This window comes from Miscanthus floridulus, unplaced genomic scaffold (assembly GCF_019320115.1).
Source record: "Miscanthus floridulus cultivar M001 unplaced genomic scaffold, ASM1932011v1 os_1452_1, whole genome shotgun sequence".
NCBI lineage: Eukaryota > Viridiplantae > Streptophyta > Magnoliopsida > Poales > Poaceae > Miscanthus > Miscanthus floridulus.
Genome location: NW_027097725.1, coordinates 43 through 27,336, shown reverse-complemented (window position 1 = coordinate 27,336; position 27,294 = coordinate 43). Strand labels below are relative to the sequence as shown.

The 27,294-nt window shown below is 44.5% G+C and overlaps 3 protein-coding genes, 1 non-coding gene and 1 pseudogene across 6 annotated transcripts; 1 reads left to right on the top strand and 4 right to left on the bottom strand.

The window, feature by feature from the left end:
• Positions 1 to 7: 7 nt before the first annotated feature.
• Positions 8 to 7,062, bottom strand: LOC136534043 (probable amino acid permease 7). 2 transcript variants are annotated; one of them, XM_066526532.1, is made up of 7 exons: positions 6,720 to 7,056; positions 6,343 to 6,579; positions 5,592 to 5,685; positions 1,365 to 1,582; positions 1,116 to 1,249; positions 759 to 986; positions 8 to 665 (listed from the first exon to the last, which is right to left on the bottom strand). In XM_066526532.1, exons 1-7 carry the CDS (start codon positions 6,829 to 6,831, stop codon positions 288 to 290), a joined length of 1,401 nt encoding a protein of 466 aa, XP_066382629.1. In that variant the 5' UTR covers positions 6,832 to 7,056; the 3' UTR covers positions 8 to 287. The 2 variants fall into 2 exon arrangements, with proteins under 2 accessions (XP_066382629.1, XP_066382630.1); XM_066526533.1 differs by lacking the exon at positions 5,592 to 5,685 and having other exon boundaries at positions 6,720 to 7,062.
• A 1,569-nt stretch (positions 7,063 to 8,631) lies between these two features.
• On the top strand, positions 8,632 to 8,705 carry TRNAE-UUC (transfer RNA glutamic acid (anticodon UUC)). Its single transcript has one exon. It is a non-coding gene; the product is annotated as a tRNA-Glu (tRNA).
• Positions 8,706 to 10,352: 1,647 nt separating this feature from the next.
• Positions 10,353 to 16,238, bottom strand: LOC136534045 (putative pentatricopeptide repeat-containing protein At5g06400, mitochondrial). 2 transcript variants are annotated; one of them, XM_066526536.1, is made up of 3 exons: positions 12,432 to 16,238; positions 11,030 to 11,197; positions 10,353 to 10,480 (listed from the first exon to the last, which is right to left on the bottom strand). In XM_066526536.1, the coding sequence occupies exon 1, from the start codon at positions 16,140 to 16,142 to the stop codon at positions 12,798 to 12,800; it is 3,345 nt and encodes a 1,114-aa protein (XP_066382633.1). In that variant the 5' UTR covers positions 16,143 to 16,238; the 3' UTR covers positions 10,353 to 10,480; positions 11,030 to 11,197; positions 12,432 to 12,797. The 2 variants fall into 2 exon arrangements, with proteins under 2 accessions (XP_066382633.1, XP_066382632.1); XM_066526535.1 differs by lacking the exon at positions 10,353 to 10,480 and having other exon boundaries at positions 10,837 to 11,197.
• Positions 16,239 to 18,121: 1,883 nt separating this feature from the next.
• On the bottom strand, positions 18,122 to 21,255 carry LOC136534044 (transmembrane 9 superfamily member 12-like). Its single transcript, XM_066526534.1, has 2 exons — positions 21,042 to 21,255; positions 18,122 to 20,463 (listed from the first exon to the last, which is right to left on the bottom strand). The coding sequence occupies exon 2, from the start codon at positions 20,417 to 20,419 to the stop codon at positions 18,449 to 18,451; it is 1,971 nt and encodes a 656-aa protein (XP_066382631.1). The 5' UTR covers positions 20,420 to 20,463; positions 21,042 to 21,255; the 3' UTR covers positions 18,122 to 18,448.
• A 3,527-nt stretch (positions 21,256 to 24,782) lies between these two features.
• LOC136534041 (transmembrane 9 superfamily member 12-like) lies at positions 24,783 to 27,014 on the bottom strand (annotated as a pseudogene).
• Between the last annotated feature and the right edge of the window lie 280 nt (positions 27,015 to 27,294).

Here is a 27,294-nt window from a genome sequence, read left to right as displayed (position 1 = left end):
ACGGATGAGTACGTAACAAGACCATAAATTTGCCAATCTTGCTCTCTTTTAAGCCTTACAATTCACCAACTTATACACCAAGATGATTCGCCAAAAAAAAAAATCCTTATACACCAAGATCTTCGTACGTAGGCTGGAGAATGGAATTTGAAGTCTACTACCCCTGATTGTAGCTAAACGCTAATTATACAAGCGCACTGTATGTACACAACATGTGGCTGGATGCAGTCCGATCCCAATCCGAAAAATGCCCGACCGACAATTGCATTTGCAGAGTTGAATCGTCGTCAGCTCGTCTCCGACCCGAACACCCCCACTGCAGAGCCGACGGAGGCGAAGGCGCTGATGAGCAGGCAGCCGAGGCTGAACGCATGGATGACGAGCCACTGGTTGGTCCACGGCGCCACCTTGTTCCTCGTGAGGTACATCTCCACGGGGAAGTAGACGCCAAGCGGCCAGAAGGTGAAGGCGCCGAGCAGCCCGATGACCTGGTTGAAGTAGGGGAACCACACGGCCAGCGCCGTGGTCGCCGCCACATACGCCGTGCGGATGCACAGCCTGAACACGTCCACGCGGCGCGTGCCCAGCAGCGGCGCCTCCACGACGACCGTGGCCCGGCCGCCGAACTTGCGGTCCAAGAACGCGAACACCGGCTGCGTGTACACCTGCAGGCAGGGTGACATGTGCGTGGCGGCGTCAGGTCGAAGGCAGGACTAGTGTGCACGGTGGTGTGGTGTTTCTGACAGTTGAAGCCTTGCCTGGTAGCCGCCGAGGAGGTGGAGAACGATGCAGAGGTTGGCGAGGTCGATGAGCCAGTAGGGCTCGTAGAAGCCAAAGCCGGTGAGGAGGTTGCCCGGGGTGCCGTCGCCGAACGCCGCGTAGCCAAAGCATCCGCAGCAGAGGTAGAAGATGGAGGTGATAGCGATGCTCGCTCTCGTTGCCTTCTTCATCGTCTCGGTCTCCGGCGGCGGCGACCTCAGCGTGTCCTTGAAAACACAACAGGCAATAAATAATTAAATCTCATGAAAGTCGATTAATTAGTACAAGATCGCAACAGTGGTGCTAGCTCTGCACTGCATTCGATGCATATCGGACGCACTACCGGCATGTAGTACCTCTATTTCCAGCAGCACCAAGGAGAAAGGGTAGGCGAACATGACGTCCCCGAGGGCCTGGGACACTCGCCACACCTTCTGCGTCGTGGACACCTGCGGGATGCCTCCGATGCCGCCCATGATCACCCCGTTTGCTGAAGTGACGGTAATCAAATCACGCAGGGGCTCGATCAATCTCAAAAAATGGCTGGCGCCTGGCATGGCATGCATATGAGTGGTGATCGTGGCGTGGCGGCATATATATATTACCAATGACTTTGGCGACGCCGAGGCCGACGCCGACGAGGGCATAGGTGAAGGACATGACGGCGGCGAAGACGGAGAGCCCCGCCATCTCGTGGAAGTTGGGTATCTGCGAGAGCACCACCTGCGCGAGGCCGAAGAGGAGCATGTAGTAGACGTCCCCTCCCACGGAGCACGGCGCGTCGTGGCCTTCCTCGTGGTAGCAGTTGGCCTTCTGAATCGCCCTGCAGCGCGCGCGCGCGCGTTTGGAAAAATAAAAATGAACGCCGGCCAAAGGACGGAACAGACCAAGACATGGTTTTGCGGAGGACCTGACATTGGACAAACTTTTTTCTACTTTGTTTATCGAGATGTTATTTTGCGAGAACCGTGCATGCAGGCAGAGATCAGAATTCGGTGTCTAAAATCTCCCGAAAACGGTATTCGTCACTAATGCAAAGCCGGGGATGGGCGTAGTAGGCCTGAGCAAAGCTCGGCCCAATACCGGGGCGGCCCATGGAGCTTGCATCGGCTCACGCGGCTGTGGGAGTCTGGATTCGTTAGGGAAAAAGCCCACTTTTTCTCCCTCATCTTTTGCAAAAGTCGGAGTCTCCTCCCTCAACTCGAAAACCAGACAAACGCCCTCCCTCATCTATCGAATCCATGCACAAACCCCCATAGCTGGTTTGGGCTCTGGTTTTTGCATAGCTAGCGCCATGTCGGATTTGGGTCCATGCTGACTTAGCCCAAGGTAAATACAAAAGAGGTGCCCCGTGCCCAAGATTCAGCTGTCCGTGACCCAAAAAAATCCCCCCAATTCGGAACCCTAGCTCGCACGGCACGGCGGCAGACATCGCCGCACCAGTTGCGGAGGCGTCGCGTATGGTTGCGGCGCCGGACTTCACGCACGGGCACCGCTGTCGATTTGGATTTCATCTGACACTGGGTCAGATTGACTCCTCGTGGTAAGTGCTAAGCCACACATGGATCCCTGTAGTTTTTAGTTGTTTTTGTTTCGGAATACTTGATTCTCTTGGAGTTTGTGTAATTTAACTAGTAATTGGTACATCTGACCTTGATTATAGCTTATGCTTTAGAGTGTTCGTCATATTTTTAAGGACAGTAGGCACCTTTATGTTGCACTTGTAGTCATATTTTAAGCATTATTATTCTTTAGTGGACCTATTTTATTAGTACTAAACCTCATAGCGTGTATGGTTTGCATGTAGGCGTCAGGTGATTAAATGGATGTTTGCGACTTCCTCCCTGTTTGGTTTCATTTTAATGGGGAGTTCTTGAGGAATAGCAATGGATTGTTTTATGTTGAAGGTACTCAAGCTATGTCTTATATAGACCGAGACAAGTTGTCATTACCTGAAGTTGTTGGTCATCTCCGTGACCATTGCAATGTCAAAGAAGGCACAATGTTGCACTGGCTATTTCCAGGGAGAGACATGAGTACAGACTTAAGAGCTTTGGTTGATGACAGGGTGTGCCAGTACGTGTCCAACTGCATTGTTGAAGGTGGTGTTGCAGATGTGTATGCTGAAAATCACGAGCAGGATGCAACAGCTGAAGCAAGTGACTATGAGGAAGAGATGGAAGATAATCCGGAGGATGATGAGATAGAAGACGAAGATCTGCAACCTTTGACTGTTTGGAAAAGTGAAAGCAAAGGAAAAGTAGAGAAGCAAGTTGCCCTTGTCAGACAATTTTACAGTAGTCCAAATAAAGGGAAAGAACAAGCAAATAGCATGCCAGGAGAGACAAATGGAGATGAGAAATCTGACACTGACAATGAGTACATGCCTAAAGACTCATGTAGTTCAGGTGATGATGAAGAAGCAGCCCATATATATAGGAAATTTAAGGATTTCAAGAAGAAGATGAAGAGGGGTGAGGCAAGAAGCTTAGATGATGTGATATATGAGGGTTTTGCATCTAGGCCATAAACTAGACAAGAGGATGAGGATGATGGCAACTGCACTCCATATGTAGATAGTAGTGATGCAGAATCTGTTGATGAGTTAGGAGGTGTAGGGCAAGGTGGCATGTATCCAAGAGTTAACAAGAAGAATCATGTTGTCAAGTTTAAGTTGGGAATGAAGTTTAGTTCTAAGAAGCAATTCAAAAAGGTTGTAATTAAACATGGCTTGGATGAGAGAAAGGTTATTCAGTTTGCTAAGGATGATCCAAAGAGGGTGAGGGCCATATGTGACTGGAAAGGTTGCCCATGGGTATGTCTGTTGTCAAATACTTATAGGTCTGATAGTTGGCAAATATCTACATTTACTAATAATCACATGTGTCCACCTAAAAGAGACAACAAACTAGTCACCGCAACTGTAATTGCTAGAAAATATAAGAAGTTTATTTTTGCCAACCCATGCTAGAAACTTGAGCATATGTTGCAGACAGTTCAAGAAGAAATGTTTGCCCATGTTTCTATGCCCAAGCTAAAGAGAGCAAAAGCACTAGTGATGAAGAAAGCTTTAGATGCAACTAAAGGGCAGTACTCTAGGCTGTATGACTACCAGATGGAGCTTCTCAGAAGCAACCCAGGAAGCACTGTTATTGTTCACAAGGAAGATAATGTAGAGCCTCCTATTTTTAGAAGAATGTACATATGTCTGCATGCTTGTAAAGAAGGGTTCAAAGCTGGCCGCGGGAAGGTTGTTGGGTTAGATGGATGTTTCTTCAGTGATTTAACCTGTTCATATATCTCAGATTGCACAATCCCCTGCACACTCTCTGTCATCTCCAATGGACGGTAATGACACATCTCAGATTCTTGAAGCATCCCATAATTAATAACACCTTAGATTCTTGAAGCATCCCATAATTAATAAGAAAGTTGGCGTATTCTTCTTTGAACATGTAGAACTCAAAGAGAGAAACCGAAATGACTAAAAAAAGAAAAATTCAGTCTGCACTGTACGAACTCTAACTTTGAATTACCACCCGAATTTTTTAATAAGGAAAGCTAACCTTTTTGTACTTTCTCGGACATTTGAAGAACCTTTCCATTGGGTGCTCATCTGATTTTGACATCAGCTCCAAAATCCTCCCCATGCCACAGTATGGACACCAGATTACTGGCAGGCCACTTTCTCCTAGCGGCGGCTCCGTCGCGGATTCTGGCTGCGGCAAGAGCATACGCGATGTGCTAGGGGGCATAGGGATTCGGAGGGGAAGCAACGAAGAGACTAGGGCAGCGCGGCAAGACGGTGGTGAGAATGCGTCGGAGCCGAGGAAGAGCGCTGGTGCGAGCGTGAGCGGCGGCGCGGGGTACGACCATTGGAGACGAGATGAACGGGACGGCCAGCTCTCTTCAATAATAGCGTTGGGCTGAGTCAGTGTGGGCCCAAATCCGACGTGGCGCCAGCTATGCAAAAACCAGAGCCCAAACCAGCTATGGGGGTTTTGTGCACGGATTTGTTAGATGAGGGGGGGGAGGCGTTTGTCTGATTTTCGAGTTGAGGGAAGAAAATCGAACTTTCGTAAAAGATGAGAGAGAAAAAGTGGACTTTTTCCATTGGTTAACTAAGCTGATCATTTCGGCAGCACCGGGTCTGCTGGATACGGACGTTGCTTTGTGCCTTCCTCTATCCTCCTGGAATTCTAGTATTAGTATATCTCCTAATCTGACTGTATCCTCTCTAGTTAGCCTGGCCTTGATAAAAGTAGGAAAGCATAATGGCATATAAAATTTGCTGACGTGTATCGAAAAGGACAACATTGATATACCTAGCAGAAAAGAAATATTTCGTTATCAGAGAACGTAAAAGAGAAACAAGAAAAAAAAAACAAATATTCTCCCAGTCCACAAGAAGTTGTATGCACACCGCACACGGAAGGTACATTTACAGGAGGGTGACCTCATTTAGCTTTTTGCATTATTGGTACGGTCTATCCAACAAACCCTTTTCCCCCAGTTTTGCATCATTAGCTTTTCACTACTTTAATTTGCCCACCACTAGTTACCGGTGATGTGAAACAGTGTAGCAAAGCCGTGATGATCATGGGATTATATACTAGAGAGTTGCCATGCATCACTGTCTATCGCCTTCACGGCCCTTTCTTTCCAATCAAATCATGTCATTAACCCTTGGTCCTACGCGAATGCAACAACCAACCAAGTGACAACTGCTAGCACCAGTCTACCACAGGACAGGTAACAAACTCGTGGCTGGCTGATTGCCACGCAACAATGAGGTGAAGTTGATGTGCAAGTCTACTAGTAGCGGACTGTACCTCATACTAGTGGCGGAAGTGAGCGTGTACACCACACCGGTGCCAAACAAGCTGAAGTTGAGGAAGAAACCGCAGAACAACTGGCTCTTCTCGCCTGCACACGTGGCAGCCAACGATTGAATGTCAGTCGCATCAGTCGTACTCGCACCAACACAATTTCTTTTAGCAACTTCTTTCTTTGCAACTAGTAATATACTCCTAATATATACACACATTGAAAGCAACGGATCCTGACATAGCCCGTTCGGCTTACCTTATATCTGGCTTGTTTGGCTTTTTTTTTCAGCCAAAACAATATTTTTCTTTCACAATATTTCAGCCAGAACAGTATTTTTCAGTCAATTTTAGCCAAGATTCAGCAAGCCGAACGGGGCCATAGTAATATCTAACCGTTTTATTTTCAAACTTGTGACCCACGCTTGATTGCTTCACGGTAACATGCATGCTAATGCAAATCAGTACGCAATTTTCAGTGACTATTTGTTTTTATTATAGACTCCTACAGGGAGTCAAGGATCGACTAGCATATATAGCGACCTATGGTCCTGCAAAACGCTTTCGTATTTACGGATGGATGGATGGATGCATAGTAGCAACAGGCTGGCTGACTGGTTCTGTCACGCACTCAAGGTGCAGGCTATTAATTGGAATGGTTGATCGATTCATACACTCGATCGATCGATGATCATCTCGTCAAAGATTCCGTCGAGAAAAAAGGGCAAATCGACGATCGATGGCTGACCGTACGTACCTAGGTAGAGGCGCACGGCGTCGACGTAGGAGCGGTTCCTGACGACGCCTCGCTCCGGGTCGTGGGAAATGTAGCAGTCGGCGATCAGGGTGGACTGCACCGCGGTGACGCCGGCGAAGAACACCATGGCCGCCGGGCCGCCCACCCACCCCAGCTGCGCCACGCTCCACGCCAGCGACAGCACGCCGGACCCGATCACCGCCGTGATGATGTGCGCCATCGCCGTCCATATCGTGCCTGCGCGCGCCGCCGCCCACGCATGTGCATGCAGAACAAACAACGGCAAGCTGCTGATGAGCTAGCGAGCTATGAACCACATCACAAGCATGCACGGAGGGGCAGGCATGGTATGATCTTGGCGCGTGATGATCACTCACCGGTTCTGTTGACCAGGTGCTCGTCGGACAAGCTGTACGATGACTCCGAGAGCTTGCCGAGGAGCGGCTGCGCTTGCCGGTCGCCGTCGCCGTCGCCACCACCTGACCCCATCGCCGCCACTTCTTAGGTTGCTGCTTTACGGGCTCCCCTATCTGCTTCTTCTCTGCACGCTATGTTGTTGTCCGAGGGATTAAGCTAGCGAAAGCTACACGATAACACAATGTGCCCGAATATAAAGAAAGCTTTCCTGCTACGAAATCATCGCTCGTTTGGAGGCACACATGTGTAAAAGCCCATCGTTCTCCCTGCCTGTTCAATCCGGGTTGGTAGATACATACGTCAGGGAGGGCCTCAGGGCCCAGGGGTGCGGGTGCTGGTGGGGGCGGTGGTGGAAGTCCATGTCGATCTTACCACCACGCACGCCAGGCGAGCTACTAGAATAATAGAAACAAGCAGATGCCTCAGGTACAATTTTTCAGCAATCCCTTTGTACGTAGTCAAGAATACCGAACACAATCAACGAACTACAGTGCGGTAGTAATGTTTGAATGGTACACAACTGCACGTAGACGTAGTATAAGCAAAGCGAACAGATAAAAAAACATAGACTATTCAACTGTTCGTCGTATGTCTTTTGCGGTAAGTATCTTCTTATCTCTTGGGAGAACAGGATTTCAGTCATCTGGCCTTTGCGTGTGTCGTCCGCTCACAGAAAACAGTTCGCGTTGCCTTTTTTTAGTTTGTGTCCATCCCGATCCTCAGCAGTGTGCCCTGCTCGTTAGCATCATCCACCTTCTGCAGATCGCAATCGGACCTTTCTCCTCACAGACCGCCGGTTGGCACGTGGGGGAAAAAAAGTACTCCATTTTCGTGGGGTCATCCCAGCCATACTGTGCACTAATATAAGAACGATTTTAACTGACAACTCCTTTTATTTACCACTTCTCTTATATTTTAGATGCCATATGATTTCAAACAACACTCGTGATGTACAACCAACTAGTACAAGTAAATTGTTGACATATCAAATTTTTGCCCTTGTCTGACTATAAAAATAATTGTTAATTGTCTTTGTGCCAATACAGATAAGATTTTATCGGGTTTGTGGTTTTGTCTCACGGATTTTTTTTATTCTCGGAACAAAAAATTACAGATTATGCTATATAAATTGCAACGAACTAAAGTTACAATTTTAGTATAAAATATATGCAACAACCGTCGTTTGAAAAGAAGCTTTAGCATGCCCCTTTAGAGGTACCTAGTGGAAAAATGTATAAAATATATGGTTAAAAAATGTATGTCTCAAAAATACCTAGTGAATTTTAGAGGCGGACAATCCATTTACAGAGACATTCCAAAATCAACGGTCTCTATAAATCAATTTCAGATACAGTCTCTTAACAAGTTCACCTCTTTACAACGTTGTCTCAAAAAAATCATAAATCTTGCATATAAAGTTGAATATAGATAAACTTTATATCAAAATTATAGAGATCTACAATATATACAACTTTGTATTGACAAGTTTTGATTTGAAGTAACTTAGAGTCCTAAAAGTTTATTTTAAATTCTCATATTTTGAAGTTTAAAATTTAGAATTTTGGAACGTCCTCAAATGTTGACATGATCTTCTGTATAAAAGGGAGGGGAGGTTTGCGGGACACGAAATAAAGCGATGTGTTTTGTTCTCCCATTCATTTTTTTTCTCTCAAGAAAATATTGGTCGTTGAAATGATGTACCGGAGCCTTGCCATGCCAAATTTAGCCAGAGGACCATCTCAAAATAAAAAATTTGCCGAGAGGTGAAGAGTGGAGTGCTGCCGGTGGAGATGTTGGAGCGCCTGATAGGCACGACCCAACAGTAATGAACAATATATTTCAAATCCTTATGTGTACAGCTTGCACATCAAATCCATTGTCGTCTAGTCCGGTTAGGATACCTGGCTTTCACCCAGGCGACCCGGGTTCAAATCCCGGCAATGGAATGTATTGTTTTATTTTTTTTCTAGTAGCTCTTCCAGGACCCAACAGCATTTTTACTTTTTGTATGTAGTAGTGGAATGTTTGCTTTTTTTTTAGTAGCTCTTTCAGAACCCAACAGCATTTTTACTTTTTGTATGTAGTAGCTCTGCCAAAACCCAACAGCAGCAGAGTAAGACGAGACAATCTAGCACAATGTGAAAAGTGAAAAATAACAGCAGCAGAGTCAAGATGAGACAATCTAGCACGATCTGAATAGTGAAAAATAAGCATAAAACTCATAACCAACTGTCGAACTCAGCATTTACACTTTGACGAACTCAGCATTCACATGGCTTCAGCTATGCCAGAATATAACACAATTTACTTTAAAGTAAAACTCAAGCCAGGTAACAGGATAATACTAGATCAGCGAGTTTGTAGCAATTCCACCAATGCAATTGCATGATCCTTTCGGAAAATCTGGGCCGACTCTTGTTTTTATTTTCTTCTTCTACTAAAACTTACGGCAAAGCTTTTGCCACTCTTTTGGTACAACCGATTCACGGCCTCACATTGGTCAGTCAGGTCATCAGCTCAGGTTTTGCAGATTTGGTGCTATGCTAATATGCTATGGAGAATCTAGGGAGATTAATTCTGGCACAACCCTTTGCTAGTTAAGCTTAGGCCATTTTTGCGTTTCAAAAGGAAGTGAGTGACAGTCAGCAGATGTATTCTTGAATTCGACATACAAAACAGTTGAACATCGTTGATCTGCAGTCCAATATAGAATGAAATTTTCGACAGTACGGTTCGACTACAACCAAACATGCGTATAGAAACTGGCAAACTGTACAGAAATGTATGAGCTTTTTTTTGTTTTTTTTACAATGATGAATTGATATTTGAGAAACCTTGTCCAAACTGAAGTAAGACTGAACCACTGTGATATGGTAAGTGTATATCAGTCCCTACAGATGGTCTGAAAAATGTTACATGAGCTGAATTTTTAAGCTGAAGAATGCCAATCAATCAAGAACTGATACTAAACTTCCTCAGGGGATACTAAAGTACTTGAATCTAGAAAGCCTCGCAGCTCTGTAAGTACCCGCAACTGGTGCTTCGTCGCACTATTATATGCTTGAGATTATGGATCGCGCTAGCATGACAGATTGCAAGCCGTGCTCTACACCTGTTGATTCTATCAGAAGCTATGCGCTACAGCCGGTGCTCCTGTTTCGGACCCAACTGACTATCAGTCTAGTTGATGTCATGCAGTACCTCACCGACACTCAACGTCTCAACCGGATATCGTCTACACCATTCAGCAAGTCTGTCTTCGCGTGCATGATCCCCGAGAGCCACATCGTACTGCTTTGAAGCACATACGATATGTCCACACGCAAGTCCACAGTTCCACAACGGACAATGCCGTGTTCCTCGGTGATAATCTCATTTCTTGGTCTTCAATTCCCAGAGTGTATCTCGGTCCAGTGTAGATGCTGAGTATCATATTGTTGCAAATGCTATTGCTGAGGCTACCTCGCTACGCCAGCTCTTGCTCAAGCTACATATGTCCTTGCGTCGAGCTTCTCTGGTGTATTGCAGCACCGTCTATGTCTTCCAACCTCATTCAACCTGGACTGTGTTGTTGAAAAAAAAAAACTCCACTTTATTCATGAGCCTGTTGCTCTTGTTGCTCTTGGTGATGTCCACTACTTCATGTAGCCACTTCATTATAGTTTGCTGGCAGCATCCCATATACATTCCGGGCGTTCAATGCTTTGAACGGAGACATCATCTGCATTGTTTTACTCAAAAAATCAGAGAACCGAGTACAGCAAGAACATTCTGTAGGGTTTTACTGATAAAAGTTTTCCTTCTCTACTGCACAAGTTCAGCAGCGAAGTAGATAGTTTCATTTTCAGCATACTGGACAGAAGCAAAGAGAGGAAGTGTTTACACATTCAGTTGAGCTGGATACATCATAGTCCTGGATACATACATATAGCAGGGGTTGCTCGCCTGGGCTCTTCTATCTTCGACTTATTTTTTTTTTTGGCTTTATTCTTTATTTATTTCATTTCGATTTTTCCCTCTTCCTCTATCCCTATCCTCTAGGTACAGCGTTTACATCAATAGAGAACTTTTTCCTCTGTATGAATCGATATTATTCCATTCCGATTTCTTCCCGAAACTTCCCAAGCGACAATTTTACATTTGTTTAGACAAGACAGTTTGTAGAATGGGGCGTACCCTAATTTAGCCAGATTTCACGAGTTGCTCAGAGAATATAGGTATAGATTCAACATGAGAAACACCAATGTATTTAGAATACAAAATATATCACCTTTCCCTATCTTCAAAGAGCAATCCTCACTGCCACTACGTTATCTAAAAAACAATCCTCTCACTGCCACTAGCAATTAGACCTGAAGAATGTGCATCCATGTAATATACAAGAGAAGAATGCCCAATCATGTCCAGCAGGGGCTGACTGGCACATAACTTGATAGCGCTGTGACAAACAAAAATACCATGTGTGAACAAATAGCAACCAGTGAAGAATTAGAGTGACTGCATTGATGATGCATCAAATTGAAAGATGAAGAACAAAGGGCAAAAGACTGGTGGTTGGGTCAAAAAATATTTTCAGCAAACCCAAGGAAACATTCTGATGCACAAGGTGAGCATAAGTTAACAAGGAGCCTATATTCTTTTTCGCTTACCTGTCGTGTGGGGCGGAAAGAATTCCTAGACCTGGCATTGAGGCTAAACATCTAACAGTATCCGCATGTGACATAAAATTAGGTCAGGTTTAAATGAAGCTTAAATGTTTAAAAGCAGCAACATAAAAAAAAATAGTTCTTATTCTCAATCCCATGCAGAGTGTTAGCTGTCTGCTCGGGATAGAACTTAAGACGTGGATAAACTGCTACATATGACTGGAAAAAGGAGGTTTACTGCTATCTATATTTGTATTTAGTCAGTCCATAGGAAATCTCAATCGGACTATCTGAGCCAACAACAATTATAGCTTTCCTTTCTGTAGTTTGTTTGACCAAGAGCTTAAGAAGTTACATGATCCATCCCCAATTAGTGAGTATTAAATGACATTGCTTGTTTCTAAATTCTAATGTCAACACATGGAAATTCTGCAAAATAAGAGATGCCCAGTCTTCACAAATTAATTGCACTTATCACTAAAAAAATTAGTAGCATAAACACATTAAAATATGAAAGACCCAGGTGCAACTGTAACCAAGGATTTTTACTGTACACCTGGAGGCAACTAGATGATTGAACTAACAGGTTCTAACAATCATTCAGTTCCAGTTACAGTGGCTACAATCATCACTAACAGTTTTTAACAAATTGTTGGATAGTTCTTTTCATTGTCAGTTCAACAGGGTAACCGAACCAACCACTATCATGGCAGCCTACCTAAATTGAGACTGCCCAACTATCAATTGACAGAATTTCAAGATGATTTATGATCGTATCATAAGAATATGAACACCAATCCTAAAATGCGATAGAGTGAAATGGACACCAGAACAGAATCAACTGGATCTAATCAGAACTCAAAATCTTGCAAGATTATAGTACAATTTCAGTTGGCACAGGGGGCATTAATTTTTGTGGTTTGGAATCACTAAAAGCACCTAAAGTTTGATATTTTCAAACAAGCATTGATTTTTTTGTTCATGCATAATACCAATAAAATGCTTAATGTAGAAGCAGCAGAATACCGGTGTGTGTTGCTTCTGGCGTTTTGGTCCCTTGATTGGGCTTGTGATACCTTTGTCCTGAGTAAACTCACTGGGATTCGCCTGTCTCTGACTAAGCAGTAAGGCATGCCACATCAAGTCAGTCCTCACAACGATTTTTACTGTACCTTCCTCCATCTCTGGTCCTAGTTTACCATGCTGATGCGTCAGATTTCTGCCCACCATTGACAAAATGAAGGGTGTTTTTTTGTAGCAAAAGTGTCCATGATTCATTTTACTTCATGCTCCTACCATATGTTTGTTCCAAGAAAATACAATGAACATTGAATCTTGCAGTCCAAGTTGTAAACACCATCAAACATTTTGAGAGCATGAGAGAAGCAAAAACTAATATGAGATGGTTCTTTGCTTCCGCAAGTGCCATTTTGACCGTAGAACAGACTCAGCAAGCTCATGTTTGCCCTCGACATTTAGACCATGGACAACAGTCATGAAGTTTACTGTGCTGGGAATGAAACCATAATCCGACATGTCATGGATAAGATGCAACCCATCCTCTGATCTACCTGCTTTGCATAGGCATGACATGAACATGGAGTAGGTTCCAAAGTCTGGTGCAGGTCCTTTCAGCTTCATTTGTTGGAAAACATCCCAAGCCTCTGAAACCATACCCATGGCCATGTAGCCACGGATCAAAGCAGAATATGTGACAACTGTAGGATCACATCCATTCTCTTTCATCTCCCTGAGCACATCCAATGCCTTGACAACATCTCTCTTCTGAAAGTAATAAACAATGAAGGAGGTATATATATGTGCGCTTTGAAGTATCCCTTCGTTCTTCATTTCTGTAAGCTTGGCAACAGCAGCTTCAAATTTGTCCCTCCTTAGCAAAACATGGATGAGACTCCCGTACATGTACTGGTCCCTGGAGCAACCATGTTTCTCAATACAATCGAACAAATGGAGAGCTTCCTCCATTCTATCAGCCCTGCACAATGATCTAAGGAATATGGAGTAGCCAGCCTGCACAGAAAATCCTCGTTCACATAAGGATACTACTGAGCTTGTTGCATCTGCTATTTTCCTACACTCGCATAGAGCCAAAAGATACATGAAAAGTATCCTATTATCAGGTATATGGCCTGCATGACACATTTCTTGGAAGATTGTGACTGCCACATCTATTTTCCGCCCTTTACTGCAGGTGAGGTACATTATCAGGTGATTGTAAGTAGTTTTATCAGGCAGAAACCCACACTCCTTCATGTCACAGAATGTCTTCAAGGCCTTTTCAGACAGATCAGCATTGCCATACTGACAGACCATGACATTCCATGTATCCACAGTTGGGGAGCATCCGGTCCTTAACATTTCTCTGTACAGATACCACATGTGCTTAAAATCTTTTGCAGAACCCGCAAGTTTCATAGCAGTATTGTATGTTTTTGTAGTAGGAATGTAGTAAGGTCGTCTCCCAACCCATGAGAAAAATTGCAAAGCAGCACGACTATTCCTTTTACAACGCTTCAAAATGGCATCAACAAGATTAGGACTAAAATGGACTGATCTCATCTCCAGTGCCTGTTGAGTTGAGCCCCAATCATCAGAAGAAGACAGAATCCGACATATTTCTTCGACATCTCCATCACTGTAGTCCTGTTGTTCTTTCTGATGTGTATCATCAGAAAGCGTGAAACTGGAGACCTTACCATATTGATCTGAAGGAGAGCCAGTGAACTCCAATGCCAGTTCTTTATCTTGGGGATTAGACTTGCGCATTTTTTGAAACTTATCAACATTGTCAATGCCATCTAACTGTTCGAATTGCAAACCATCTCTAGGGTTTCGCAAATTAAAAGATGCCCGCATTCTCTCAACATAACTTGCCTCTTCCAAATAGGATTTGTCGCGTAAAGCAGAAATTAACCAGCGGAAAGTTGTCTCAGAAGGCCTGACATCATATTCCAGCATTTCCTTCAGAAGTGCTACGGCCTCAAGGTGCCTGGACACCTTGCAGAGCTCTCGCATGAACACTGTATATGCTTTCAATGTGGGTTTCGGACCATTCTTATTGATATTCCTGAAGACATCCCATGCTTTGGATACATGTCCGCTGCGAACATGCCCACAAATCAGTGCTGTGAACGTAACAATATCTGGTTCAACACTGTTTTTTAGCATATCTTCAAACAGTCCACATGCTTCTTCACACTGATCTATTGCAAATAGGTGTTGCATGACCTGGGTATAAGATGACGCAAGTGGAACACATCCATATTCTCTCATCTCCCGCAGCAAGTCAAGTGCCTTGATATGGTCCCGTTTCCTAAGGTAGCCATTGATGAGGAACGAAAAAGTTGTACTGTTTAGACCTGATGTCCTCTTCATGTATTCTGTGACCTGCAAAGCTTCATCCATTCTCCCTGCTCTGCAGAGCCCTCTCAGGAGATTCTCAAGTGCAGATGAGTTAGCCATCGATTTATTATTCATCTTCTGAAAGACTTTCCATGCCTCACCAAGCTTTCCTGCTATGCAAAAGCTTCGAAGAGCCTCCGTGTAGCAGTACTCCTCTGGATGTTTCATGCCCTCAATCATATCATCTCTGATAAGATAGACACCTTCAGCTGTATTATCCTGTGTTGCAAGACAACACATTAGTAGTCGAAGAATGTCAGTCCCGACCTCCACATTGCTGGGCATATCCTTGTAGAATTCAAGAGCAAGCTCAGGCTTATCAGCATTGCATAAAGCGTGAAGAACTGTCCTATAGACTTTACTGTCTATCCAGATGGATTCCGATTTCCTCATCGCCTCAAAGGTTGACAGCATCTTGCTGATCTGCCTCGCCTTCCCATAACTGGATAATAAAATCGTCCATGTCTTCATGTCCTTGGGGCACATCTCCCGATCCATCTCGCCCACGAGCTCCTCCATGATACCAAAGCTCCTCGCTTCGCCCGCGATGTACAGCATCGTGTTGTACGTCTCCGTCATGTGGTGGAAATCTGGGAGTCGCTTTGCCCAGTGGAAGAACCAGAATCCCGATTGCCTGACCTTGAAGCACCTCTTCAGCACCATGTTAACAAGGTTCGGAGTGTAATTAGCGCCCAGTCTCTCAAGCTTCCGCTCCACTGACGGCCCAGGTGCCTCCGACCGGAGGACTGCTGTAATCCTGTGCACCATTGCGCTGATATTATCATCATCAGAATCTACTGCCATGCCAGTGCCTCCAGCCTCCCGGCAGAATGCTTCTGCAGCATTGGCGATAGTGCCACAAGATTGACGACTCCCATCATCTGCAGAGTCACCAAGAATAACCCGGTCCGAAATGCTGCCAGCAATGGAGGTAGAAGCCAATGCCGCTCTCTCTGAAGCAATTCCTCGAGCACCTTCGGTGCACCCCACAGCAGCAGCTCCGAGGTCATCACAAGGCGCGTCGCCATTCCTTCGGGGTCCTAACGCTTCGACATTGGCCACTGAGGCAACGAGTTCGGAGATTTCCTGGAAAAGAGAGGCGCGCGCTCCTGGTGGCTCTGGGCGACCGCTGCCGGCGGGCGCAGGCGCCAACTTTCTACGAGGCTGTGAGCGGGGAGGCTTGCGGGAGGTGGTCTTAGAACGGGATGTACGGAGTAGGAGGAGGGGAGGGTGGCGAAGGCGCAAGTGGCAGTGGCTGGAGCCGAGAAGGAGAGGGGAGAAAGCGAGCAGCCGGGCGGCGGCGCTTCGCGCCATAGGCGGACTACCGGAGTGGGCCGGCGTCGATTGCTCGCTAGATCTTATTTAACGACAGGATCTTTCCTGCGGGTGTCGCTCTAGGCATTCAGGGTCCGTTCGGTTGGCAGCCGCATACCGCACCCGCACCTTCCGCGCCCTATTTTCGTGAGCGTTTGCTTCGCGGCCGCATGTTGCCACATGTTTGGCTCGTCGCAATTTCCGCTTCAGTTGCAGTTTCTTGCGCCAAATGTGTGGCGAGCAATTTTGCCGCCGCACCTTTGGCGAGCCGCACTTCAGTTGTGGTGAGTTAAGAGCACAAATCAAACACGATCTCAATACGGTGGTCTTCATGTTTCTTCTGTTTTTGCAACGTCTTCATCGATTGCTCGCCGAATCTTATTTATTGAAGAGATCTCCCGTGTGGGTGCTGCTCTTGGCATCCAATCCAGTGGTTTTTTATGCTTCTTCGGTTTTTGCAGGGGCGCAATTAGGAGGATAATCAAGTTCAAGCGACGACCGGGTTTGAATTTGGGTTTCCAATCTAGCATTGCTAGTACTAGCGGCGCCAGATTGTTTGTCCCTTGATCATCTTTGACGGCGAGGTGGCCGATGTTACGTGGATGCGTCCTAAGAAGTTCCCGTGGCGTTGGCGGTTGATCATGCTAAGTTTTCAATTTTAGGCCACGTTCGCTTCTCTTATAATCCGTACTTTTCAGCTTATTTTTTAGTCAAAACATTATTTTTCTCTCATAACAAATCAGTCAGAACAGGGTTTCGGTTTATTTTTTCAGCGAAGCGAACGAGGTAGAAGGTTGCACTACTTTGGCCATCGTTGGTGTTATTGAGTTCCAACGGGTTAGAATTAGATAGTCATCAACAAGGTTTAGAGGTGAAGATTGCTATTAGAGGGCTCTAGATATACTCTGGTGTATTTTTGTTCGCTTGAACTTATCAGCTTGGCTTATTAGTCATGGTACAGTGTTTTTCTCTCACAACAAATCAGTGAACGGTACTTTTCAACTAGCTTTTCAGTGAAGCGAACAGGCACCCATGAACATGGATGTAATTGTGCTACCTTATATTGATACAATCTCTTTCCCTTTGAGGTAAAAATATGGCACCACGTAGAATGACTGACGTGACCCCACGTCAAACTAAACTACTTTGAAAACTATACAAGGAGGAAAAGCAATCGGTTTTTTAGTTTCGAGGAGCTAAAAGATTCGGTTTTCTAGTTCAAGTAAATCGGACCATAAAGGAGCTCTTGAGGAAATAATAGTTAAAGGGTCTCTGGAGGACTTTCCGAGAATGTACAAGTGTCTGTGAAGGTTTGGCCGCTATTTGTCTCAGCAACCAGATTGTACTGGCAGGCTTGCCTAACTTTGAATCGATGCAGCGTATAAGTTGAGTCCTCGTCCGTCCGCCATTGCTGCCTTCGGCAGCGTGTGTTATGATGTTTCATAAAAGAGTAATACATATCAAAGTTACTTTGCCTCTGTTATATCCACTTAGCATTGGCGTAAAGAATAGAGTTGCGTCCATCTATTGATTGGTGAGATGGACACTAATAATGTTATGGTTCTTCAAAAAAGCCAGTCCTAGTCCTTGTTTAAAAAATATATGAAGGTCTACAACTGTCAATAGTATTTATCAAACAACAGTAAAAAGTCTGTAACTATGGCATGCGCTGATGCGCATTTAGGCGATAGACACTTCAGAAGTTGTGCGTTAGAACCGGCAATTCGTCACAAGCATCAGAAAACTGTAGCAGCTACCAACAACTCCACAATTCAACATTTAGCATCAGAGTCATGTGAAATTTCACTATTACAGTAGCATGTATATCAACTATCAATTGACTCAGTAGTCAGCAGAACTTCACTTGATAAAAAAAAAAAAACAGTAGTACTGGTGCTACTATTAACGAACAGCACGCATCACAATTCACGACTCATGTGGCAACCATGTTACAGTAAAGCCTTCCCAGAATCGTAACAAACTGTAAATGAATAGCTCCTTTTTCATATTTGAATAGATCTCAAGTGTTCCAACACCAAAGGCTGCTCACAAATGCCCAGAGCAAGCAAAACTGAATAGTATTACAGAGGGTAATAAACATAGCTGAAGGACTTACAATCATTCCTAAGAAATAAGTTTCAACTTGAGTAACTGTGCTATGCTAAATGATTGAATTAATCAGGATCAAAAGCCATGGCTGTTGCCATGTATCCATTTTTTCATTTGATTTATTGTGTAGTATTTCTAAGGGGGTAACTCTTACCATGATCAGATGACTCTATCGCAGAAAGAGGCAGCGGGCACCTCTAATCAATCTTAACAGACGAGAAGAGGTAGTGGACGAAGTAGAAGGAGAGCAAGAAACCAATGGCACCAGTGGAGAGCATGATTGCAAGGGCCATGATCAGAGAATAGCCAATGTAGAGTGTTGCGGAAACTGGTCCACTCAGGCTCCTGAGATCGAACACCAGGTAGTTAATTGAGTAGAGGAACACATAGAATGCAACAGAGCCAGAAGCAAAGAAGGCCTTCCACCACCATTTCCAGTCCTCCACGCAAAGGTGCATGTAGGTTAGGACCAGAGAAACTTCACCACAGACTATGACCAGCAGGAAGAGGACAATGAACAGGAAGCCAAAGACATAGTAGAATCTTCCCAACCAAATGCTGGAAAGGATGAAGAAGAGCTCAATGAAGAGAGTACCAAAAGGCAATGTTCCCGCACCGAGCACAAGCAGCCATGAGGGGAACTTGCGCTCAGGGATCTCTCGTGGAATCTGGTTGGTTCGGACAGGGTAGTCGATGCTTGCAGCACGTGTGCCTAGCAAGCCTCCAATAAGTGTGAGTGGCACAGAGATGCAGAACCACAGGGCCAGAAGGGTGAAGAACAGTGAGATGGGTAGAGCTCCAGTGCTCTTCTTGCCCCACAGAATGGAGTTCAGCACAGTAAGGATGATGAACACAATCCCAGGGAAGAAGCAGGCAGTCAGCCAAGCAACAGATTTCCACCCTTCTGAGGTTCCTTTGATAGTCCTCCAAACACGGACACCAACATATCCAGCAATGATACCAAGGAAGAGGTAGAGAATGATCATTCCGGTCAGGAGCATTCCCCTGGAAGCAGGTGAGAGGAATCCCAGAGCAGCAAACACAATTGTAACAACTGCCATACCAGTGATCTGGATACCATCAGCGACCATAACGCACAACAACTTTGGACAGCTGGGCTCTCTGAAGACATCACCAACAACAAGTTTCCATCCTGAGAGCTCCTCATTCATCTGAGCTTGTGCTTCCTTGTCCATCTCCTCATACCTTGTCAGATCCCTACGGACAGTCCTCAAGAATATGACAAACACAATACCAGCCAGGAAGAAGACAACCATCATCGAGTTCATGATAGAGAACCAGTGAACCTTGGCACCATCCATCTTCAGATACGCATCCCACCTTGATGGCCACTTGATGTTGCTCTTGACATACTCAACCTCATAGGTAAATGTAATCCGCTCATTCTCACGGATCACCTGAGATTTCTCAAGCTCCAACGGGCAATTCACAGAGTCGGCCTTGTCATACATCTTGAGCTTGGACATGGCCTCAGGATCACGCCTTACACTGCAAGGCACAACCTCAAACCCAACAATCTGGAACCCACTCTTGCGATCAGACTCAACCATTGCAACACCATCCTCACTCGTGACCACCACATCACCCTGCGACTGGTACTGATGGACCAAGACTCTGAACTTGAGGTGGTTTATGATATAATCCTCATTGCTCCCTGTCGGGTTGTACCCAACAGGAAACCCAGTCCACTGGATCGTTACCCCATTCTGCTCAGTGAACCGCATGACCGGTAAATTATCCAGTATCATGTTGACCTGGTACAGATCTCGCGCCCTCTTCTTGAGCAGCTCGGCCTGCTCCTTGGTGAGCGGGTCCGTGGTGCAAAGGTATACTGACTTATTGACATTAACTTGGAAGCGATATGGGGAGTTGTCGATCTGGTCACCCATGAGGATCTCACCAAGGTTCTCAGCGCTCTTCTTGACACCATCCAGAGGCTTGCAGTATGGCAGGCTGTAGTAGCTGAAGGGCAGCTCGGTCTCGATGGAGGTGAGCGAGTTGACCTTGGCCGAGATCGCCTCTCCAGAGGAGTAGGTGTGCATGAAGGTGCCGGGGAGGTAGAAGGCATGGACACCCGGGTGCAGGCTCAGGAGCAGAACGAGCACGGACGCCGAGATCCATGGGGATGGCAACATCTTGGCCACCATTACAGTGACAGTTCTTGTGATCGCCCAATCAAGAACCTCACAACCTGCAAGCAATTGTATAAAATAATAAATCAATTCCATTCTTAAGATTGCCTCTCTCTTTTTCCTCCTTTCAGCCTCCTTTTTCCCGGGGAGATATCAAGATATAAGGATACGGCATAAAAAATATAAAACTCCAGGATGGAATTAGCATGCGACATAGGTTCAGTAGAACCCCAGGAACTTTTGAAAACATAAACTGCTACAGTATATAATAAAAAATAAAAGAAAAACGAAGAGATGTTGCTCCACCGCATGAATTATAATGGTGGAGACAACGTCAATTCAAATGGAGTGGATCTAAACGCAGCAAAGGAATCCGCAGTAAGCCTGGTGGATCGGAGCATCCATGCCAGAATCAAATACTCGTATTCAGGGCGCAAGAGTCACAACAAAGAAAAGATCTCCTGCGGAACAAAACGAGCATGCCTCTAGGCAAACTAGTGCTCCCTTACCAACGGATGAAGAAATGAATCCCAAGTCCTAGTGAGAGAGACGACGCCTGGATCTGTCACCGAGGCGCGAGGAGATGCAGGGTAAGGGAGTGAGGAGCGCGGAGATCAGGGGAGGGGAGGGAGCTCACCTCAGATCTAGATCGCTGCCGAGACGACGCAGGCGAGGTCAAAACATGGGCGCGCGCCTCCTCTTTCTCCCTCTCTCGCTCTCCCCTCCTCGAGATCGCGGACGGAGAACGGGAGAAGATGTAAACGCTTCGCCGGCGGAATAGATAGGCGGGGGAGACGCGGCACGAGCCCGCCAAATTTTATACCCGCCCTCTTCTTCCCCTTCGACCTTCGCACCCCCCCACCCCCCCACCCCCCACCCAACAGAGCAGCTTTAATACGTACGGAGTAGTTTCTTTGCTGATGACACGGCTACCTCCGTCACACACACACACACACACACAAAGTCCTAAATCTTCTCTATGACAAGTTTATAAAAAAGATTATTAATACTTTTAATGTTAAATAGATTTCTATAAAAAATATATTTTATGATAAAATCTAATAATAATTACTCCATCCGTTTCAAATTATAACTCGCTTTGACTTTTTTAATTCATCTATTTTGCTATGTATCTAGACATATTATTATATCTAAATGCATAGCAAAATGAACGTACCAAATAAGTCAAAGCGACTTATAATTTGGAACGGATGGAGTATTTATAAACATTCATTTTATTTATATAAATTTAGCCAATTTATGATTGGTTTAGGATAAAACTAAAATGATATTTTCTTCTGACACAGTAGCATTATCATATAGTCCTCCTATATACTCACCCTGTTCTATAAAAAGTGTCATTCTCGTTTCCTAATAAATCAATCATTTCAACTTTAATCAAGTGCACATAAGAAAATAATAATAGTTACAATACACAATTAGTTTATTAATAAATCATTAACATATTTTTATAATAAACTTATTTAAAGATATAAATGTTGCTAATATTTGTTATAAATCTAATTAAATTTAAAAAAAATAACCAGCACGAATCTTATTGCAACATTTTTTACGACATAAAGGGATTATTTCTTGATATTTATTTAATTTTTTTTGTTAGGTCGTGTGCCTTTTCGTCGGTGTGTGTAGTGTTTCGGGCGCTGGTCCACGTTTGGGATCCGTTCTTTCGTCGGTGTGTGGAGTGTTTCGGGCGCTAGTCCACATTTGGATCCGTGCTTCCTATTGCCCTATTGCGTCTCCACTCTCCACGACTGACAATATCACCACGTGTATGAGAAGTTTTTTAGCGGGCTAGGAAGGCTAATTGATCGTTGTTTGACCAAAGCGGGGTTCGGCAGGTTGGTGAGGAGCCTAACCAGAAGAATCCGTGTTTGCTTTGCAGATCCGCACCCAGTTATTTTTGTGAGACGAGGTTATATTTTGGTAAGAGCTGGTACACCGTAGAATATACAGTACAGTACTAGTAGTACGTTGAAAAGACGGACAGGCCTGCCTGCCTACCTGCTTACAGTCCGATTAACAGCTCAAATCACGTTAAATTTAGCTGGCTAATCATGTGGTACCAGTGAGCTGCCAACGAATTTGACGGTATCGTTGCCCAGGCCTCAGGCTGTGAGCGCAGAAGACATGAGCCCCCGGTCTCTACATCACACACAATGCAAGGATGCAGCATGCCCCTTCCGTGGTTGTAATCAGATGCTGCCCCAGCTCCAATCAGACAATCACCCACGAAACTGACTTCAAACAAGGAGACAATCAGACAAACGCCCCAGCACAACCCGCCAATGGAGATCCTACGAACTTGAGAGAGACCACCAGATGCGTCCTTTTTATTTTCTCCCCTGGTCCAGCCACGCAAATGCTACCTCCAACCTGCCGCGCCGCGCGACCGCGATGCCTTACTTGATTGATGATCGCCCACCACTCCCGTTCAGTTTCCGTTTCCGAAGCCAGCAAAAGGAAGGGCGTCATGGCTTCACGATCACTCACACACCCACCCTCCCCTGCCGCTCGATCATTAGATTTCTCGTTTCTTAGCAAGGAAACCGCGTTTGGTGGAAAAGGGGAAGGTGGAGTGGGGATGGGAGCACCCAAGACGTGAACCGTCCAACGATCTGAGGGGGAAAAAAGGTTGGAATAAACAAGGAGCGAAAACCATCGCGGTTTGCATGAGCACGAAAAGGGGTCACGTTTCTTAGGGAGCACACAACAGCTTGGGTTGGGAAGGGAGTACCTTTCACATGAACAAGCCAGGTCACGTCTGTCAAAGGAAATCGAGAGCACCTCCGCATCGAAAGCGAAGAGCCAAAGGCGCAGGCACATGACGACCGCAACTGCCGTATGCTATATAGAGAGAAATACTGCAAATAGACGACAGGTCACCGGGAAAAAGAAAGTCATCTGATGCATTCTGAACCCTGCATTTCCATTCCAGTAGAAAAGGTAGGTAGATAGACAAGCTAGATAGCAAAAGATGGTGCAGAATCATAACAAAAGATGGTGCAGAATCATAACAAAAGATGGTGCAGAATCATAGCGGTCAGCATCAGCATTAGGTTTCTGGTATGTCTGTTTGGTTGTTATGAGTTGAGGCTGAGAACAACAGCGAAACGCCAAGGTTAGAGCTAGAATCATTTCATTTGAGCAATAAAAAAAGCAACAGCCAAGAGTGGGACTTCCTTCCAGAAACATGGGGAAAAAAGGCAGAGGGGTTGGCATACACATTTCATCAGTCTAGCAACATAACCAATCACTGAATAAAGCTAACTCCGAAATGACATTTTAGCTGCCATTCAAGAAACCAGACAGAAGTGCACGACAAAGAAAGGGCTTAATAAGTTGCCTAACATCTGAATTTGACAGGCAATCCATGAACATGGGGGTCAACCGTAGCAACCAAACATTTGAGCACCTCAAAATCGTAACATGTTCAACTAACAAAACACAGGTCCTCAGAATGACATGATGAGAGTTGAACTGTTCAAGTCTCATAACTAAAGCAGAAACAATAATAGCAATGATAAACAGCAAAAGGATCAAATGAGATATATATTCTAGTACCAAGCAAAAGAACAACGGTGGTAACGTCTGCAAATTTGATTCCCTTGCTGTAGTCACATGTGCAAGACACAGTTACTTTGAGTCTCTTACAATCATTTTAGAACAGTGAAGAAAGGTGAAAACACAAATTTAAGTGAATGAAGTGCATGCCCAAAAATATATCTGACTATGTTTTTCACAGATTTCAGTATCAACTTAACTAAGAAAAAGTAATAACATGATAGAAACAAACCTAATGAAGCCTGAAATTGAGTGACTTGACATAACAGTGATACCTAAAAAATCACACATTACTTTCATTCATTCATAATGGTACGAGTAAAAGGCAAAAATGAACTTTCAAGCTTAACTATCAAACATAAACTAGATGTAGTGTTCTATGGAATCTTGGGTAAATACATAACGACAAAAGAAAAGCGTGGAGAAGGTGTGCATAGGAAACATTTTGTACATGTACTCCCTCCGTCCAGAAAACATACAATTCTAACAGTGTCATAGTTTAGTTTCTCAAGTTTAATTAATTATAGATTAAAAATTATCAATATTTATGATATCAAATAAATACCATTAGATTAATTATGTAATGTATTTTCTTAATAAATTAATTTGGAGTCATAAATGTGAATAATATTCGCTAGAAATTTGGTTAAACATAAACTACTTTTGCCGGCACGTAACCCATAGTTGCATGTTTTCTTGGGCAGAGGGAGTAGATTATACCATAAGAACATAGTTCTCCAGCTGGAAGCCAATCTTGCAGAAAGAAACAGACAAAACACTCCATACGGCACCAATGGGATCATAAACTCGAGACTTTTCTGACAGTATTGGCAGCATCAACAAAATGTTGTAGCAAAGCGTGACAAACTTTAAAGCACATCTGCTGAAATATACTATTCATTACGAGGTACAATAGTGTCAGACTCTCAGTAATAAAAGCTACATTACAAACAGCGCTGCTCTGTGAAAGGCCTTCAAGATGGAATGATCATGTCATTTGAGCTCACAGGTGATTTTGCACAAAGACATCCTTGGATCTTCAATCAATCTTGACTGATGAGAAAAGGTAGTGGACAAAAGAGAACGATGTCAGGAACCCAACAGTACCAGTAGCTAGCATAATGGCAAGAGAGACAATGAAAGAGTATCCAATGTAGAGCATAGCAGAAACCAGCCCACTCAAGCTTCTGAGATCAAACACCAAGTAGTTGATGGAGTAAAGGAACACATAAAGGGCCACAGTTCCAGAGGCAAAGAAAGCTTTCCACCACCACCTCCAGTCCTCAGCACAGAGATGCATGTAGGTAAGAACAACTGATACCTCAGCACACACCACAATCAGCAAAAGGAGTACGACAAGGAGGAAGCCGAACACATAATAGAACCTTCCTAGCCAAATACTAGAAAGAATGAAGAAGAGCTCGATGAAGAGCGTTCCAAAGGGTAGAGTTCCAGCCCCAAGTATGAAGAGCAACGAGTACTTCTTTGTAGGGATCTCTCTTGGTATCTGATGGTTCGAACAGGGAAATCTATTGGCTCAGCCCTTGTGCCAAAGAAACCACCTAAAAGGGTAAGTGGCACAGAGACACAAAACCACAAGGACAAAAGGCCGAAGAAAAGTGAGATTGGAAGGGCTCCAGTACTATTTCTTGTCCACAGCATGAAGTTTAACACAGTGAGGACAATGAAGACAATGCCAGGGAAGAAACAAGCAGTTGACCAGGAGACAGACCTCCATCCCTTGGATGTTCCTTTTAAAGTCCTCCAGAGCCTGACAGCAGCATACCCAGCCACAATTCCAAGTAACATATAAAGGACTATCATCCCTGTCAACAGCATTCCTCTCGATGCAGGAGACATGAAGCCAAATGCGGCAAAGAAAATGGTAACAATTGCCATACCCAAAATCTGAACCCCATCGCCGATCATGACACAGAGCAGCTTTGATGAGGTTGGTTCTCTGAAGACATCTCCAACAACAAGTTTCCAACCAGAGAGCTCCTCATTCATCTGAGCTTGGGCCTCCTTATCCAACTCTTCATACCTAGTCAGGTCCCTCCTCACAGTCCGCAAGAATATGACAAATACAATGCCAGCCAAAAATAGAATTACCATCAAAGAGTTCATAATCGAAAACCAGTGAATCTTCGAACCCTCCATCTTCAGGTATGCATCCCACCGTGATGGCCACCTGATATCACTGTTCACAAATTCAACCTCATACGTAAAGGTAATCTTCTCTTTCTCCCTAAACATTGAGATTTTTCCAACTCCACAGGGCAGTTCACAGGATCGACTTTATCATACATATTAAACTTCGACATGGCTTCAGGATCACGCTTCACACTGCATGGGACAACTTCAAATCCCACAATCTCATATCCAGAATTGGCATCGCTGTCAGCCTCTGAGATAAATTCCGTTCCTTCTCCAGTCCCAAGTACCTTTACTTTGCCTCCTTCATACTTGTGGACCAAGACCTTAAATTCAGGTGATTGATGATGTAGACATCAGAAGTACCTTCTGGAATATAACCAACTGGATAGCCTGTCCACTGGATGGTCATTCCATTCTGCTCTGTGAACCTCCTCACAGGAAGATTGTCAAGAATCATGTTCACCTGGTATAGATCAACGGCTTCGCTGCTTGAGAAGCTTCACATCAGCCTCATCAAGTGGGGTTTGTGGTACACAGATACAGAGATTCGTTGACATTTACATGGAAACGGTATGGAGAATTATCTATTTGATCACCCATCAGAAGCTCGCCTAAGTTTTCAGCACTCTTCTTAACCCATCTATAGGATGACAGTATGGAAGGCTGTAGTAACTGAAGGGCAGTTCTGTCTCAATGGAAGTGAGCGAGTTCACCTTCGCCCCTATCACCTCGCCTTTCTGATATGTGTGCATGTAGCTACCTGGCAAGTAGAATGACTCGCAAGGTGTTGCGAACGCTAAAAACGCCACTAACAAAGCAGAGAATACCCAGCCTTCCACCATGACGAACAGTTAGGACAAACTTTGCCTATAGCCTGAAAGAAAAAACAATACCATCCACATTCAGTATCTCCAAATAGACACGTGTGCATAGAAAATGTATAACACCAAGGCCTTTTATAGGAAACATAGCACCAAGGTTAAACAGAAGAACAGAGAAAGTGTGGCAGGTATTTGCAAACAAAGATATTTTATACTAAAAAACTGCAGTAAACTACAGCCTTACGGGGCTAAATAACAATCCTCAGCCAAGTTTAAAAGATTCATATTCACGATTTAGAGGGCACGATATCATGAACATATCTACTACTC